This window comes from Molothrus aeneus, chromosome 3, assembly GCF_037042795.1.
Source record: "Molothrus aeneus isolate 106 chromosome 3, BPBGC_Maene_1.0, whole genome shotgun sequence".
Taxonomy (NCBI): Eukaryota; Metazoa; Chordata; class Aves; order Passeriformes; family Icteridae; genus Molothrus; species Molothrus aeneus.
In genome coordinates this window covers 58,965,802-58,980,926 of record NC_089648.1, presented here as the reverse complement: position 1 = coordinate 58,980,926, position 15,125 = coordinate 58,965,802, and the positions used below count along the sequence as shown (strand labels likewise).

General features: G+C 40.2%; 1 protein-coding gene across 3 annotated transcripts in view; it reads right to left on the bottom strand.

Moving 5' to 3' along the window:
• SAMD3 (sterile alpha motif domain containing 3) overlaps positions 1-15,125 on the bottom strand; it is a 42,370-nt gene that overhangs the window by 1,274 nt on the left and 25,971 nt on the right. For all 3 annotated transcript variants that reach the window (XM_066545758.1, XM_066545757.1, XM_066545760.1), the window contains 3 exons: positions 14,092-14,259; positions 1,743-1,946; positions 1,203-1,374 (listed from right to left, as the gene is read on the bottom strand). In XM_066545758.1, the coding sequence (XP_066401855.1) occupies positions 1,203-1,374; positions 1,743-1,946; positions 14,092-14,259 (544 nt within the window). The remainder of the gene's footprint in view (positions 1-1,202; positions 1,375-1,742; positions 1,947-14,091; positions 14,260-15,125) is intronic.

Below are 15,125 nucleotides of genomic sequence, written 5' to 3'. Positions count from 1 at the left end.
TCTACTATCCCTCTGACTCAGGTGTTATTGACTATAACATCTTTTTTGCAAGTCAGGCTTCTGGTGTTATGTGCTTCACTGAACTTACCTCACCATGCATTTATTATCTAGGTGGCAGGTCAAGTTGTTTGTGAGAGAAAAACAGAAAAGGAAAGGCCTTGGGACTTTACTAAGGCATGAGTCAAAATCTCTGTGGACATGCTGTATAAGAAAAGGGGAAATTACTTACTATATCCATAGATTTCCTTGGCCAAAGCTATGAAAAGAAAGTCCATAAAGGCTTTCTGGATTAGACTATTCATTGAAGAATTTTGATCTACCATGAATACTTTTGTTTTTAATCTTAGCGAAGGAAATCCCCAGAATTTTAACCTACACTTTCTGCTTCTTTCAAAGCTGACCTGGCAATAAATGGAGTGAAACTGCTATAGGACACACATGTGTTCATATGGTGTGACCTTGGATTGACATCCTGAAATTATTATGCCTGTTTGACAGAAAGTGAGTCTAGGGAGGACTTCTCAGAGAGCTAAGCTTGGGCAGCTGGGCAAGAATGGCAATTCTGAGTGACTGCTTGAAAAGTTCTGTCCCTGCAGGACCACACTCCCCAGATTTCTCACTGACTGAAGGAAGCTGAGTGTCAGCAGGTGTTTGCTCCCCACAGCCAGGATACATGGACCTCACCAGAGGGACCAGTCTGTGCCCTTTTTCCTCGACTGTTTCTCTGCAGAGATGAGGTGCCTGAAACGGTTAATGGGAACTACTTCTTTTATTTTACTGGGGTAAAGATTATAACCATAGAAACTTGACTTGTAAAGGAAATTGTGTCTTTTTTATGGGGCTATTTCTAAAGCAGAAAATTAGTTTTCTGCAGGTATTTTTAGAAAATAATAAGCACTCATATCTAGAAATACATACTTCTGCTCATCTAGCAATACTTATTTTAAGGTAATTACTTACTTTATCAAACCTGCAGTCTTTTATTCATTGAAAATAAGGCTTCAATACTTGACTGACTTAATTTTCCTACTAATTTAGTAGCTTTTCTTCTCAATGCTTCACCATCACTCTATATTTTCAAAGAAACCATAACATTTTTGAAATGTGTTTGCAGTACAATTGAAACTAGTTTAGTTACATAAGTAAGAACAATTAGCTACAACAAAACTCTGATATTCAGAGCATAGGAGATTTGTACTGACATTTCAGAACGTCTTCCTCTGTGTGCTGCTTCAGATTTTCTTGCAGCATAACGTTAATTGGATTATTCCTCACCACATACAAGGACAATATGTTTTCTGAATAAATCTCCAAAATCTCGACTGTTTTCTTATGAATGTCCATGTGTGTGAGAAGCTGGAACTCCCTAAAAAGCTGAAAGAAAAACAAGTATTTGGTATTGCAAACCTCAAAACCAAAACTGTAAACAATGCATGCACTTTGAAGACAGGATAAAACTAGCTCAGTTAAATAAGATTATAAACTCAAGAGGGTGATGTAATTTTTTTTCAAAGCAGGAAAGGAATACATCAAGTAACACCAAACAGTGACACTGGTGGTATGTGTGGCACCTTTAACTCGGAATTGAAGTGATGAACCTTTTAAAATGGGATTTCAATATGAATTAAAGAGAACATTGCTGATGGATACTTCAGTGGAACTATCCTGTGAAATACACGCCTACAGATGTATCACATCTATAACACAGGATTCAATGTCATAATTAAAAATAGCTCTGTTACCTGATAAGGGCATCTTAAGAAAGGAAATAGTCTAAGAACATCTTTTAAAGGTGCCTTATCATTGATCATCTTTCTCCGTATTTCTATTGTCACATTCATTCTGTTTTCCACTTCTTCCCAGTTCCTCTGAGTTTTCATATATTCTTGATTAAGCCACTTAATATGTAAATCCATTGCACTGCCTTTAACATGAGCAGGGTCCTCCTATGAAGAAATTAAGGACAGAATTATAACAAATCCACCTTTTTATCTGATTATTTAGTTTTTTTAGCTCGTGTCATTTGATGTGACCTCTGTGATTTGAGTGTAGTTGAGCTCAGCAGAAAGGGTAGTGTGGTTTCAGTTCCAGCTCTCTGAACTCACCCTCGTATTCTAAGTTAGACTAAGGTCTGTTTTCATATAAAACTATACCCGTCAGCCAAGTCCCCCAAGCCCAAATTGCATATTTGAGGCTATTCGTGAAATTCCTGTTCCTGTGTCTGGTTTGTCTCATTGTGGTTTATTGGAAACGAGTAGTCAGTTCTAACGACAACTCAGTATTTAGCACTATTAACTCTGTATTACCAAGAGAATTTTAGTAATCTCCTCTTACCCATACGGGTCCTAAAAGCAGGACAACTAACTTTCACATTTATGTAGCTGGAATTTTTACCCCCAAGGACTCTAGATGAACTAAAAACCTAGTATTGAAAGACATTATTTGAGCAGTTTGATTGTTAGTGTTTCCAAAAAGTATTTTTGCACGTGAGGAAAGTTAACAACCTTCCTCAGAATTATGGTTATTGTCCCTGATGTAATTCTAAAGCCAGTAATTACTGAGAGGAGAGGTGGCTATCCAAAGCAGTACACCAGCTGGAGTAGTCTGAGTGTGTGTAGCTTATCCATCAGTGGACACAGGGAATTTTCTCACTGAAACAAGCTGATGGACATAGAGATGCACAGCTGGTACAGTTACATCCTCAGGCTGTGTTGCTGCTGGCTTTTCCTGTCTGTATTGTCACTGATGCAGCTGTGATTACACATATGGGCAGCCTGTGGGTCAATGCCAGAGGGAGTTGAGACACTTCAAAACGTCCCCCAGAACATTTCCGACTCAGAGCTGTGAAACACACAACATCCCAAACCACTTCGCAGTGCTCTGCATGTGCAATTAAACTTTCCATTTTAATTAACATCCTTCTTTAAAATCATGCATGTGGTATTCCAAGAATGGTTGCACAATGCAGTGAAAAACCTGCCTTTCCTAGTACATATCCATAGCTACCAATAGCCATTATGGGCATAACAGAAGAAAATAAGATCTGCATGGAGGAGAGATACCTTATGTGCCCCCTGTACAACTCCCTGGCCCTTGCTAGGATTAGTACAGCACAGCACTGTACTAGCACAGTCTGCACTCTTTCTGATAGGGGATTTCAGTCTTCATTGTGTTACAGCAGTAGTGTGTGTTTGTGACCAGCTTGTATAGGCATTCCTGGCCTCTTCCTCAGAGCACAGGAGCAGAGGTGGGAAGACAAGTTAGTACAATACCCTCCCCTACCTGCCTGGGAGAGGTGCTGGGGAAAAGTATAAATGATGAGTATATGGTAAGTTTGTCAAGACTTCACTACACTGGGGTTTGTGGACTCCCAGACTTTATATTTAATAGCCTTCAGTCTTTATAGCTATACAGCCTTCAGTAGATTTATTTTCTCCTTCAATTACTTCTCACAGTCACTTTTCCAACTCTCATAAAATCATGCCTTCTACAAAATCCTGCCTTAAATGTGGCAGTTTAACTATATGCTGTCAGAGGAAATGCATTTATTTGTTTTTCTCCTGCTATTTCTGCTTCCTAATTATCATACTGGATTCAAAACCTATTCACCATCTCCATGCCACTATAGTTTTACAGACAAGTCATATTCTGCCCTCAGCCATCTCTTTTCCAGCCAAGACCGTCCTAAGCTATTTAATCATTCCACATATGAAAGCTTGTCCATACTTTCAATTATCCTTGTTACTGTCTTTGCAAGCTCTCTAATTTCACTGTAGTTTTTATGAAATAGGTGCAGTATATCTTAAAAGTACTTGTTGAGATGTACTGGAACACCACAGGGGCATACAGTGGAATAATGCATTGCCTTTCGTTCCTTTCTTAAATAATTCTGTGTAATCAAGTTCTTTTTGTTGTTGTTTTCTTTTTTTTTTTTTTTTGACTGCTGCTTAGCATTGTGCCAGATATTCTTTAGCCTAGTATAAAGGGCTCAGAGCCTGTCACTATCAGTGTTGTTAGGACTGGGTTTTCTCCTTGTCCCTTATTTTCCATCTATCAGAACTGAATTTTATCTGCTGGGTTTCCCCCCCTGGAATGGGATCCTTATGCAATTCTTCAGTCTTTGTCTTTAGTATCCTTGGTAGCATCACAAAAGGTAATCTGCCAACTAGTCTACTTTTCTCATGTTAGTTAGAAATATATTGAACTGCTTAAACTAAGCATTCATAATCTTTTCCACTGTAAACCCCAACCATTTCTGCACAGCCTTGTTTGTTCTATCTTTTAACTGTTTATCCATTCAAGGACCTTCCTGTTTATCCCCTCAGATTATATCCTCTAAGAGCCTTTGAAAGGCATGTGCTAAAATCTCTTCTGAATTTCAAGTAAACTATATCAGCTGGATTGCCTGTGTCCTCAAGGCTGTTGAACACTTCAAAGAACTAATGAATTTGTGAAGAATTAGGTCTGTTTACCAAAACTTTGTTGATTCCTTCCTAATGTGTTAATCTCTTGGGTCTGCATTACAGTTCTTGCCAACTTGGCCAGTGAAAACAGAAAGTTTCTTGGTCCATATGTTCTCTAGCTCTCTCCTGAAACTCTAGAAACTGGCATGAAATTAGTTACCTCCAATTATCTAATATGAGAAAAATTGTACATCCCAATTAAAAAAGTACCTGTTTTATCCTTGCACACCACTGAAAATTTTGTGTAAGTACTTGATCCTGGAAATGTGTTACTGCTCAATTATTCTGTCCCCTTTAGTGACATGCATGTCTTGAGACAGATGCCCTGAAGAATGCCTATGAAGAATGGTCCCAGTGATGTGATCATCTGAACTCACCTACTGAGAATCCTTGCAAATCTGTCTCATTTTTCTGGTATGACTTTATATTCTGCCAGCCACCCTGTACCTAGGGAATGCACCTTGAGCACTCCTGTCCCTTAGCAGCATCAGGCTTCTTGCTTCTCACCCTGGGTGAGAAAGCCTCTATAACCAGTGTAGAAAAGGCAGAAAGCCACAAAAAATAATTCTGTGTAAATGTCCATCAGATCACTCAGAGTCATCAGTTTTGTTTTGCTGCTGGTGTGTCATCCCTGCAAGCTTCCTGCGTCAGCCTTTGATGGTTTCTGGTATGAAATTTATATTGGTTACTACTATGAATACCATCCTAGTATTCACATATTCACAGCTGGGTCATTCAGCTATTCCTTAACCTGCCAACTTGCCCTAAGTCCCTTGCTTCACTGTGACCAGTGCACAGAACCAAGGGATGACCCGTTCTTGTCAGTCTCAAGATACCCACGCTTTCTCACATACACAAACTTGGGCAGTTGTTAGGGCTTTAAAAATTACATTTATGTTTTTATGCTGTGCAAGAGCTAGCTTGAAGCCTCTGACTACAAACAGCCCTTTCACTACTGGTTTCTCCTATGGGTCTGCTTTCAGGCCTCCTGCCCATAAAGCAGGAACTTCTTCAGCCAGCTGATGTGGAACATGGTGGCTTATTCCCAGAGGGCCTGTCACCTTTAGTGTCTTACTTGCAGAGACAAGAAAGCAAAACAACTCAACCCAGTGTGCTGCAACCACAGACTGACTGACTGGGTTGCTTAGAAACAAACACGAGAAGAAGTTGTGACCTTTACACCAGCTTCTCTCCAGCCCCCTTGTCAAGGCAAGCGCTGCTTGATTTGATGGACTTTCCCTGTGGTCACCTCTGTCCTTGAGAGCTAGTTCAGCTGATGATATTATTAATTAGCCAAAAGAGACCATTTGACATTTTCATCAGTGGCAATGGCAAGCCACCAATAGAAATATGGCAGCAATATAAGGAAGAATTGCTGTCGTAGCTATTTATTAGGGGGGAAAAATAGCAATGGAAGGCTAAACTTTGTAGTGTAAATCATCTATTACCTAGTCAGTGTTAGAATTGGTTGCCTTGCAGTGTTCATCCTGCTTAAAGCAATCGCTATCTGTAATCTTTCCAACTTCTTTGATTGTGAATAAGTTGGCTTTTAAGGTAAGTGGAAAGGTGAGAGGTACTTTCTTTTGGTGGAAATAAGTTATCTCAGTGGGACACCCATTTTATCGGAGAATGATTCCAAATGTCCTTTAAAATATTTTATAGCTAACTTTAACATTGCAGGAGGAATCTGGGTTTGGGAAGCTGGTTACTGAACTGGTTTATCAGCCTACCATTTGCTTATTTAGGGAGGACTCCAGATCCTCTCTACTTCAACCATCACAGTGAGAAAGCCAGCTACAGCACAGCAATATTCCAGAAAAATATGACCATAAGGTTAAAGCTCAGTTATTTTGATAATGTGCAAAACCAATCCTATCTAGACCAAAGCTAGGATCTCATCTCAATGCCTGAAGAAGCCACAGCTAACATTTCAGCATGTATACCAGACAGAACTAAAAAATAGCCTCATTAAATGAGGAATCTTTACTTCTTGAGGTCACCCCCCGACCTCTCTGGCCAAATTTTCAGTTGTGTCACCAGTAACATCCATTTCAGTTGCAACAATAAGAATGTTAATTGGTGATATTTAATTATTTTTGTCTTGTTTAGTAATGTGCATGCTTAGTTTATAAGGTAAGGGTTTCCTCTCTTTTTAAACAACAAAAAAAAAGAGATTAAAAATAAATATTTCTGGAACAAACAAAAATTTATTTCACAGTCTTTAAATAAGAAGCTGCCTTATAATCACAAGCTTATGAGACGTGCAGCAGAACAGAGAAAAAAGCAAAAGGATGTGGAAAGGAAGTTAATGAGGTAAGCAGAGGATACCCAGTACCTGTCAGACTAACCTAGCCCTAGCCTGCAGGACGGTCCTGCCAAGGCTTCTACTCATTCTCTTGGATTCACACTCAAAGGTCACAGTGGTAGGGAGCTCACCCCTTATTGCCCATGCCCACAAACACTCTTGACTTCTTGTCATCTCAGGTATCTGTGACTGAAGACTCCAAGTCTGGGAGGCACACAGGTTGTAAGGCTCTTTGCCTACACTCCAGATGCCTTTTGACTGTGACTCCCCACCTTCTATTCACAGTTCTACTTGGAACCATATACAAGCAGACTGTGTTAAGATGCTCACATTAAAGCAAGAAAACATACCAACAAAAAACTACTAAACTCCAAATTCCTAATTCCTCCCATCTCCTGAAGCAAGAGGATAGTCATTTGATTGGAAGCGGACTTCTAAATAAAGGCCTGATTCCTAAATGCCCTTTTGATGGATCTTGATACTTCCCAAGATACAAGATTGTATTAGCACCTTCTTGAAAAAACCCCAGCTAGCAGGGCACCTTTATGAAACAGTGTCACAGCCAAGGCAGTGAAACTGCAGTTTGTGAGGAGGGAGGGAGCAATTCTTCTGCATGATGTGATCTCCAAGGTCTAAGCTCTCAATTACTGTTGAAAGCCAGCATCATAAATTGTAAAGGACATGAATGCTAACACAAAACATGACTGCCTAATCAAAGAGTGATGAAAGTGCCTCTGGTGTGGACAGCAGACAACTCTTTGCTCTTTACATGGGTTTAGACCAGTTCCTGAATGGTAAATGCAACCTCATTGTTGCTAAGGACAAAGATAGAGATCTCTTTTTGATGAATGCCAACAGGACCTACAGGCTCCTCAGTTTGAGAGAGTTAATTCAAACAGGAGCAGTGGAGTTAAAGAGGTATATATGAGGACATTACTGCATGCTGTCAGTCTGCTCACTGCCAACCAGTGATCCAGGTTCCTCACCTGGATGCTCTGGAAATATTTCTTTGAGGCAACTCCTTTGGATGGAGACTAATCTGCTTGCTGGAAAGCAATGTAGAAAACATGTGATGGTAATGAGACTCATCTCCTGGAACAGCAGTGCTGTGCAGACAGGTTCAGTGGGATCAGCACTGAATGGAAGTCCTTTCAAACCATACATTAGGACTGGGATGCTGATGGGTTGGTACAGCCTCCATCTTTCATTATTATTGCTCTTGTCAGCTTCCAGCAGCTGCTAATAATATTTCCTTTGAAAAACACTTTTCAAATTTTCCTTGCTAGATGCCAATGCATATTCCAAGTCATGTTATTGCTAAGAGCATTGATATTGCCAACACCTCTTGGTTGCTGGGTCTACTGCATTAGTTAGCATCAAGGTACTTACACAAGAAAGCCTGATGGTAGTTAGGACTCTTGTTCGGAATAATCTTTTCCATTAATTGGCTTTTATAACTTCTTCAGGGTGAGAAGCAGCATTCACAGTTACTTAAGCAAGTATAATCTCTTGATATTTGAATACTGAAAAGTGGGTCTTGGTATTTTGGACCTCATACAGACACAAGGCATCATAAGAGCACAGTGTATAGACCAGTTTTTTGCTACCACTGTCGTAAGGGACAGCCCTTTTTTCTGTGGTAACAGCAGGGTCATTGGAATGACATCTACTATGATGAACACTGGGCCGTCTTATATCAGGAGGAGTGATCAAAACACACAATGAGAGAAAATGAAGGTCTGCTCAAAAAAAACCCCAAACACTGGAGACTGATCTGGAGCAAGTATGAATCTAAAAAGGCAGGCTGTAAACTGGGCACTGCTCAAGGCCCATCTTCTCATCCTGGATAGTGGGAGAGAACAGAGAAGACGTCAAAACCATGCCTCACCCCTCACATCCAAACATTGCACACAAAGACAGGTGAAACAGCATGGACAGGCTGCTTTCAAGCAAAATGGGTGTGTAACCATCAGCAGGATCCACACTGACTTGTACTCCAATGAGATGCTTAATTAAGGCAGGCTTTGCTTTAATTACACATAATCGCCTTTTTGAGCCAGGCAGGCAACTTCAGAACTAGATTTATGTGCCAGTGCTAACCAAAAACTTTCAAAGTCACGTAAGTCAGCCTATTTCTAACCACAACAACTGCTTTCTGATTTTGTAAGCTGCATAAGCAAAATAAGGTAAATTGGTTTTCCTCTACCAAGGCACAACCTGTGCTTGACAATTTAACTCACAGAGCAATGAAGACACTGGCTGACACAAATAAGAAGGTGAAATGCAAGATGTATGCCAGGGATTTGTGTTTAAAGCTTTTGCTTTGACTTAAAAGCATTTCAAAATATTAACTAAGCAACACTACACGCTCAAAGTTTGATGTATGCACATCAAAGTTTTAGTGGGAAAATCATATTACAACAGTTCAGTACAGCCATTGAAAGATCATTTATATATGCCTGCTCACATTCAAGTTGTGCAAACATTCAAACGCCTTATTTGGAGACCATTAATCTTAGAGGGACAGGTGCTATCACCTCTGTTTCATTTGGACATGGCATTCTCAGCAGAGATGGTACCTAATGCTCTGCCTGCCAATAGTGCTGTAAGATTGAGCCAAGAGAATTTCAGCATATTGTACAAAAGCTGTTCATCCCCTGAGAATTTTACAGACATTTAGCTCTCCTGTTCCCTTGCAGTTGCCTTATTTTTCTCATTCCTCCCTTTTTCTCCAGCCATCATTTTCCAAGTCCTATTCTTTCTAGAGCCCTTGAAATCTTGTTTCAAGTTTCTGACTCCTGCAGTGGCATAAGATCATTGACAAACATGATGTTAATTATCACCTCAAAGAAAGGCATATCCCTAGGAAATGTCTACCTTGGCTAATTTACCTAATCTGAGATAAAAGAGACTCCATCTTGGGGTAGACTTCACTCAGTCCTGATCCCTCCTTTCATCAGAAAAGACAGTTTCCAGATAAAAACAACAGGGTAAATTTCACCATTCTTGTAGTGCATACCACCAAAGCAAGCACAAATGGTGCACCTCCTTGGCCAGGGGTTTTCTCTGCTTTTCATTTAGTCCTCTTGGCACAAAATTTGCATGTTCACCAGTTTCAAAATTCCTGCTTATCTTCCCTGTGCAGGAATATCAATAGATGTCCAACTTCATGAGTTAAAGTTTCTGTGGAATCCTTCTGCTTCTCCCAGTCAAAGTTCTCATCAAATCTTTTCTTGTCTCTATCCCACTGACACAGAAAGAAGATGGTGTGCCGGTACCCCCTTTATAAATTGTTTTCATTTTGTTATTCCCAGCTCTGCTGGGTGTGGCAAATACTCCCATTTATCTGCAAACATCTACCGCTATCTTAGCTGACATCTTGTCAGAGCCTATTTTTCCTTTTCACACCTAACTCCAAATTTATTTGTGTGACAGCTTCAGAGAAACCCTGATGACCTCACAAACAGGCTGTCATAAGATGTAAGAAATCAGAGGTTTTAGAAGAGGGACTGTACTCTCTCTCCATTTTTGTTTAATATCAAGAACTACTAGCAGTCTTCTAGCCTGTTATATTCCCTTACATTTCAGGAAGCTTAAGATACCCTTGGGTACTCCCTTTCCTGAGATATTTTCTTATTTAATGTCTGGGATGGATTGAAGGAGCTTAATCCAGCTGCATAGATACAGCTATTTAGTGGCATTTGAGATATCATAGGAGTATCCCAGAAGCCTCTGGGAACAGAATACGATACTGGACCTATGGGAAACACACACCTCTCTGAACTGGCAGGTTAAGCCATGCAGCACATCTGGGGGCTTTTTCATTTCTGTATTCAGCTAACTGACTTGACAGTGAAGTCACACATTCCATGAACAGCACTGCTTGAGGCTGGCAAGATTTCCAAACTTAAAGATCTGAAAGGGAAAATTTGCTCTTTAGTCAGTGCCCCTGGGAAGACTAAAATAGTGTTTGAGCCATAAGCTCTCAAGGTATGCAAGCCAATCATCAGCTCTAACCCCATTTCCTTCTCCATCACCTTTTGCCTTCTGGCAATCCTTTGGCCAAGGACCAGGAAGGTCCTATCTTTATGTTTCTTCTGGCTCCCCCAAGTCTAGGGCCCTTCCTATTATAACTGGCAGGAGGTGGTTCCCCTCACAGCCTGAAGAACTATAAATCAAACAAGTCCTTAGGGCAGAGGAAAGGGGTTTGATGCTAAAAAAATAATGGGACCAGTCAGAACAAGCCACTGAATGGCTGCTTTAGCAGTAATCCCACCCTTGCTGCAGAGGGGAGACTGGCTTGCTTTTCTTATGTATTTTAACAGTGTGATCCCCCTTGTCATGGAAAGTACCTTCCATTTGCAGCAGATGAAGGTCATTATCATTACAAAACACTCTCCCCTGGATTACTGCAGCTCCAAGATATTTGCCTGACTGTGGAAAATGACTGAGAAGGATTCTCACACCATAGCCATAAAATTTGTTGTTTATGGAGGATTTCCTGATAAAACTCTGAATATCCCTCAGACACAGAGACTCAAATTAATGTCTGCCAGGCACAGTTCAAGCTTCTTTCCCTGGTGGTGCAACCTGATGGATATTTATAGGGAGCGTCATTTAAATAAATCTCCTTTAGTGACAGACACCTCTAGCATGGTGCTTACCTACCATTATTCTACTGCCCTGCACTTGCTCAAGACCTTTCACGTGATGCTAGTCATCACAAGACAAAAAAGTAGCTACTCTTCAATCTTGTTTGAATATAATGCTCTGTAACGAGGAATACATCAGCAGATGTTTTAAAGAAACTGGAGGAGAAAGACAGATGCTGCACCTGGCAGCAATGCCCTGCATGGGAGCACACCCTGCCGAGTATGCTTGAGCTGCTTTTGAAGGAAGAATGCCTGGCTGGAAGGTAAAGGAGCTTGGGCAGTCCAAGGGGCAGACATCATATGGCTCAAAACATCACAGGAAGATCATCCTGGCAAGCAGCTGGATTTTCACATGGAGAAGTAAAAAGCTTGGTTAAGGGTTTTATTAGTAGTAATAACTTTATTACTCTTCTCACATAAAATAAATGCCAGGTATAACAGTGAGACATTTCCGATCAGTAAACAATCTTTGTATCAGTTTCATGCCATTAACAATCCAAGACTGTACTGACACAAAGCATACATGACAGGGTGACAGCTTATGGCTGCTCAGAAGCTAAAGCTCGATACAGAAGTCAGCTGTGTGACTGGTAAGTAGGTCATCTGCTGGGAACAGATGTGCTCTCTCATCTGCATAGCTCTGCCAGTCGGCTTTGACCTGTAATGCCCTAAATGTCCTACTCTGCCTATATAAAGGAGAGTGTGGTGGCCCAAGGGGACTGAGGATCCTTCACTAACTACTCTCCAAAGGTCGCCTTAACCTCGAATTCATTTCCCCCTCTTTCGCCTCAATTAATTTTGATGTGTTGGCTTCTAGTTCACACAAGGCTGATTCATTCTTCCAGTCTTGGAAAAGGGATGAAGACAAGGGGATCTGGCTAACAGTAATTTGAATATAATTTGGGTTTGCCTGTGGTATTGGCTTCTAGATAAATTATTCATTTTTTGAGACTAAGACAGTTTAACAGTTTCTATTTTTCATAGAGTAATCAGTGCAAAGGATTGGCAGGAAAGTGCCTTTATGTGTGTTCCTAAAGGTACAGAATGAAAATCCCCACTGCTGTTGTTAAAAATAATATGAAACATTTAGTTCCATTTTGCAGATATGTAGTGACATAATTTAGGATCTCAGAGTCAGACATCTCTGCTTTCAATGTAGAAACACATTTAAAACTAACTTTTGATTGCCTCAAATTATGGAATACATTCTTAATCCTTAATAGGGCCCACAAGTGTTGATTCTTGCATTTATATTTGTATTTTATTTATGAATATATGTTCAGGATACAGGGAAAAGGAGAGAGAGAAAGGAAAGTTGTTTAGAGATATTCATCATCCTCTCACCACCTTTAAGTTTAACCCTTAATTTGCTAACAACATTCAGGCTAGCAAAATGCTTAGGCCTTTAGAGGAGATGCAATATTTGTCTTTAATTTCTAGAGCAAACTAGGGTGACCAGTGATGGCCTTGGCCAATGCAGTTAAAGAGTGGTGATTCCTGGTCTGCAGAAGCACAGCACAGAGCAGTTACACCCTCTCTACAGATAAATGAAGTTTAGCAAGCAGTCCCTACAGGATCACTCCAAAGCCCTTCTCAATGAGTTCATAAGACAGAAAAGATCCACATGTGCCCTTTCCAAGCTTTAGCAGATAAAGGATGGCTAACTCTTGATGTGCACACAAAACCAGGAGCTTATAATTTCTTCTTTACTGGGTGCGAGACTGTTTATTGTTTTGCACCAAAGTCACAGGTTTCTTACTTCACACATGCTGCAACTAAAGCAGGCAAGAAGGGGTGTGTTTATTCCTGAACATATTAACCCAAAGGGAATAAACAGAAATTACTGAAATTTCTAAAAACCAATACAAACATGTATTTGCATTTTGTATGGGAAACTAAAGCCACCTTCAATCACAAGGGCAATATATGCAGAAATGCATCCAATAAACCACTCTTGTTCCCTAAATACAGGGTCTGGTAAACAGCAGGATGAACATGGATAAGCTAAAGATGAATATCTACTTACATATCTTCTTTATCACATTTGTACAATTGTTTAAATTTTACCATGTTTTAATTTCAGCACAAAGAAGTGTGTGCAGTATTGGCAAACCTGGAACCTTAATGAATTTATGAGAGTGTATAAATTAATTAGGATGCTTACAGGACAGTGATAACTCTCTGAATTTTCCAACTAAAGGAATACACAGCAATTGCATGCACAGATATGTAAACATGCCCATGTATATCACACATCTATACAGATTTTATATAACAAATTTGACAGTAGGATTTTTGTTACCAGCTCACATACCTCTTTGCATTCTTATTTATACAGAGTCTTCAGCTAGTAGACATAATTCTCTATTGTTTTTTACTCTAATTGGAGGTATACAATCAAAAGCAGAATAGAAACACTGCATTTAAAAAAACAGACAGTATTTTCTGTCCAATTTACAACTCTAAATGACAACAAATGTGCAAGGTGTCCAGTATCAGGTTTAGCTCTGCTGTTGATACCTAAAAAAGTCAAGGGTCTGGCAACATGACAAGCTCTATACAAAATGAGTTTAAATGGGATGAGATCAGTTCTCCCCTTTACTGGTTGGTGACCTTATTGTCAACAGAGGAGCTGAAAGACTGAACTCAGTCAAGCACCAAAAAATCTTACCTCTACCTGCCCCTGGACATCATCAAGAGTATTTTCAGCAAAAGAAGATTTTGTGCTCTGTCCCCTCCTGTGGCCAAATTTGCATTTGTTCCTCAGGACTTGCTCATCATCTTCAATGGGTCTCCGCACATATTTGAAACGATCTTTAAGGGCCCGTTTCCACAGCAACTACATGGGGGAAAAAATAGCTGTCATTACAAGTATCTGTCAAGAATTTGCCCCAGCCTAAAGCAGGTCTGTTTTTTTTTAACTAACTCTACAAAAAAGTGTTTGCCATTAACTAGAAAAAGGCTCATAGGGCAGCACCACTGTTGGCTTCAGGATGGAAGGAAACAAAAGCACCTGTGGTAGATGGCTCTACAGCAACCAACAGCTGGGCTAATGTCACTGCTGTGGCTTGCTGAGGACAACAGTAATTGAATCTAAGGGTTACATCTGTCCTAGGCTACCAGTGAAACCGCACTGTTGTCCCTTCCTCAGCTCTTACTTTATGCTCCATTCATGACGTTGGGTTGTGAAACTACATAGTGAAGCAGATCAGCTCACAGATACAACAGAAACTGCTCTGGGGTTGGCGGGGGGGTAGGGGATGGTGATTTGTTTTGGGGTTTTTTTTAGTTTAGGGTACTATTTTTACTTTGCCTCTGGCAGTATCTAACTGGTTGCACAGTTTCATGATTATTGTGTCTAACAGAATGGGAGTGGGAAAGACACAGTGTGGCACTACCTTTTGCTGGGAGTCTACAGTTATACTGGATCAAGGGTATTTTTAAACTGAACTCAAAACTGCTGAATTAAGACAATCATTTAAATAGGTCCTAGCATTTCTAAGACACCTCAAGGTATGTAAAGTGCAACTTAAAGGCACTTCTGCATTGCAACCAGATGCAGGTCCTGTTTAATGCAGCCATTCATCATTCCTTGGCAGTCAAAGACAGAGCTTACATGGCCCCAGTGCTTCTGTCACCCTCTTGTATTTCTTTATTCAGTTATTGAAAAGTCACTGCTGAAAGTTGTAGGGACAGCAACTTCCT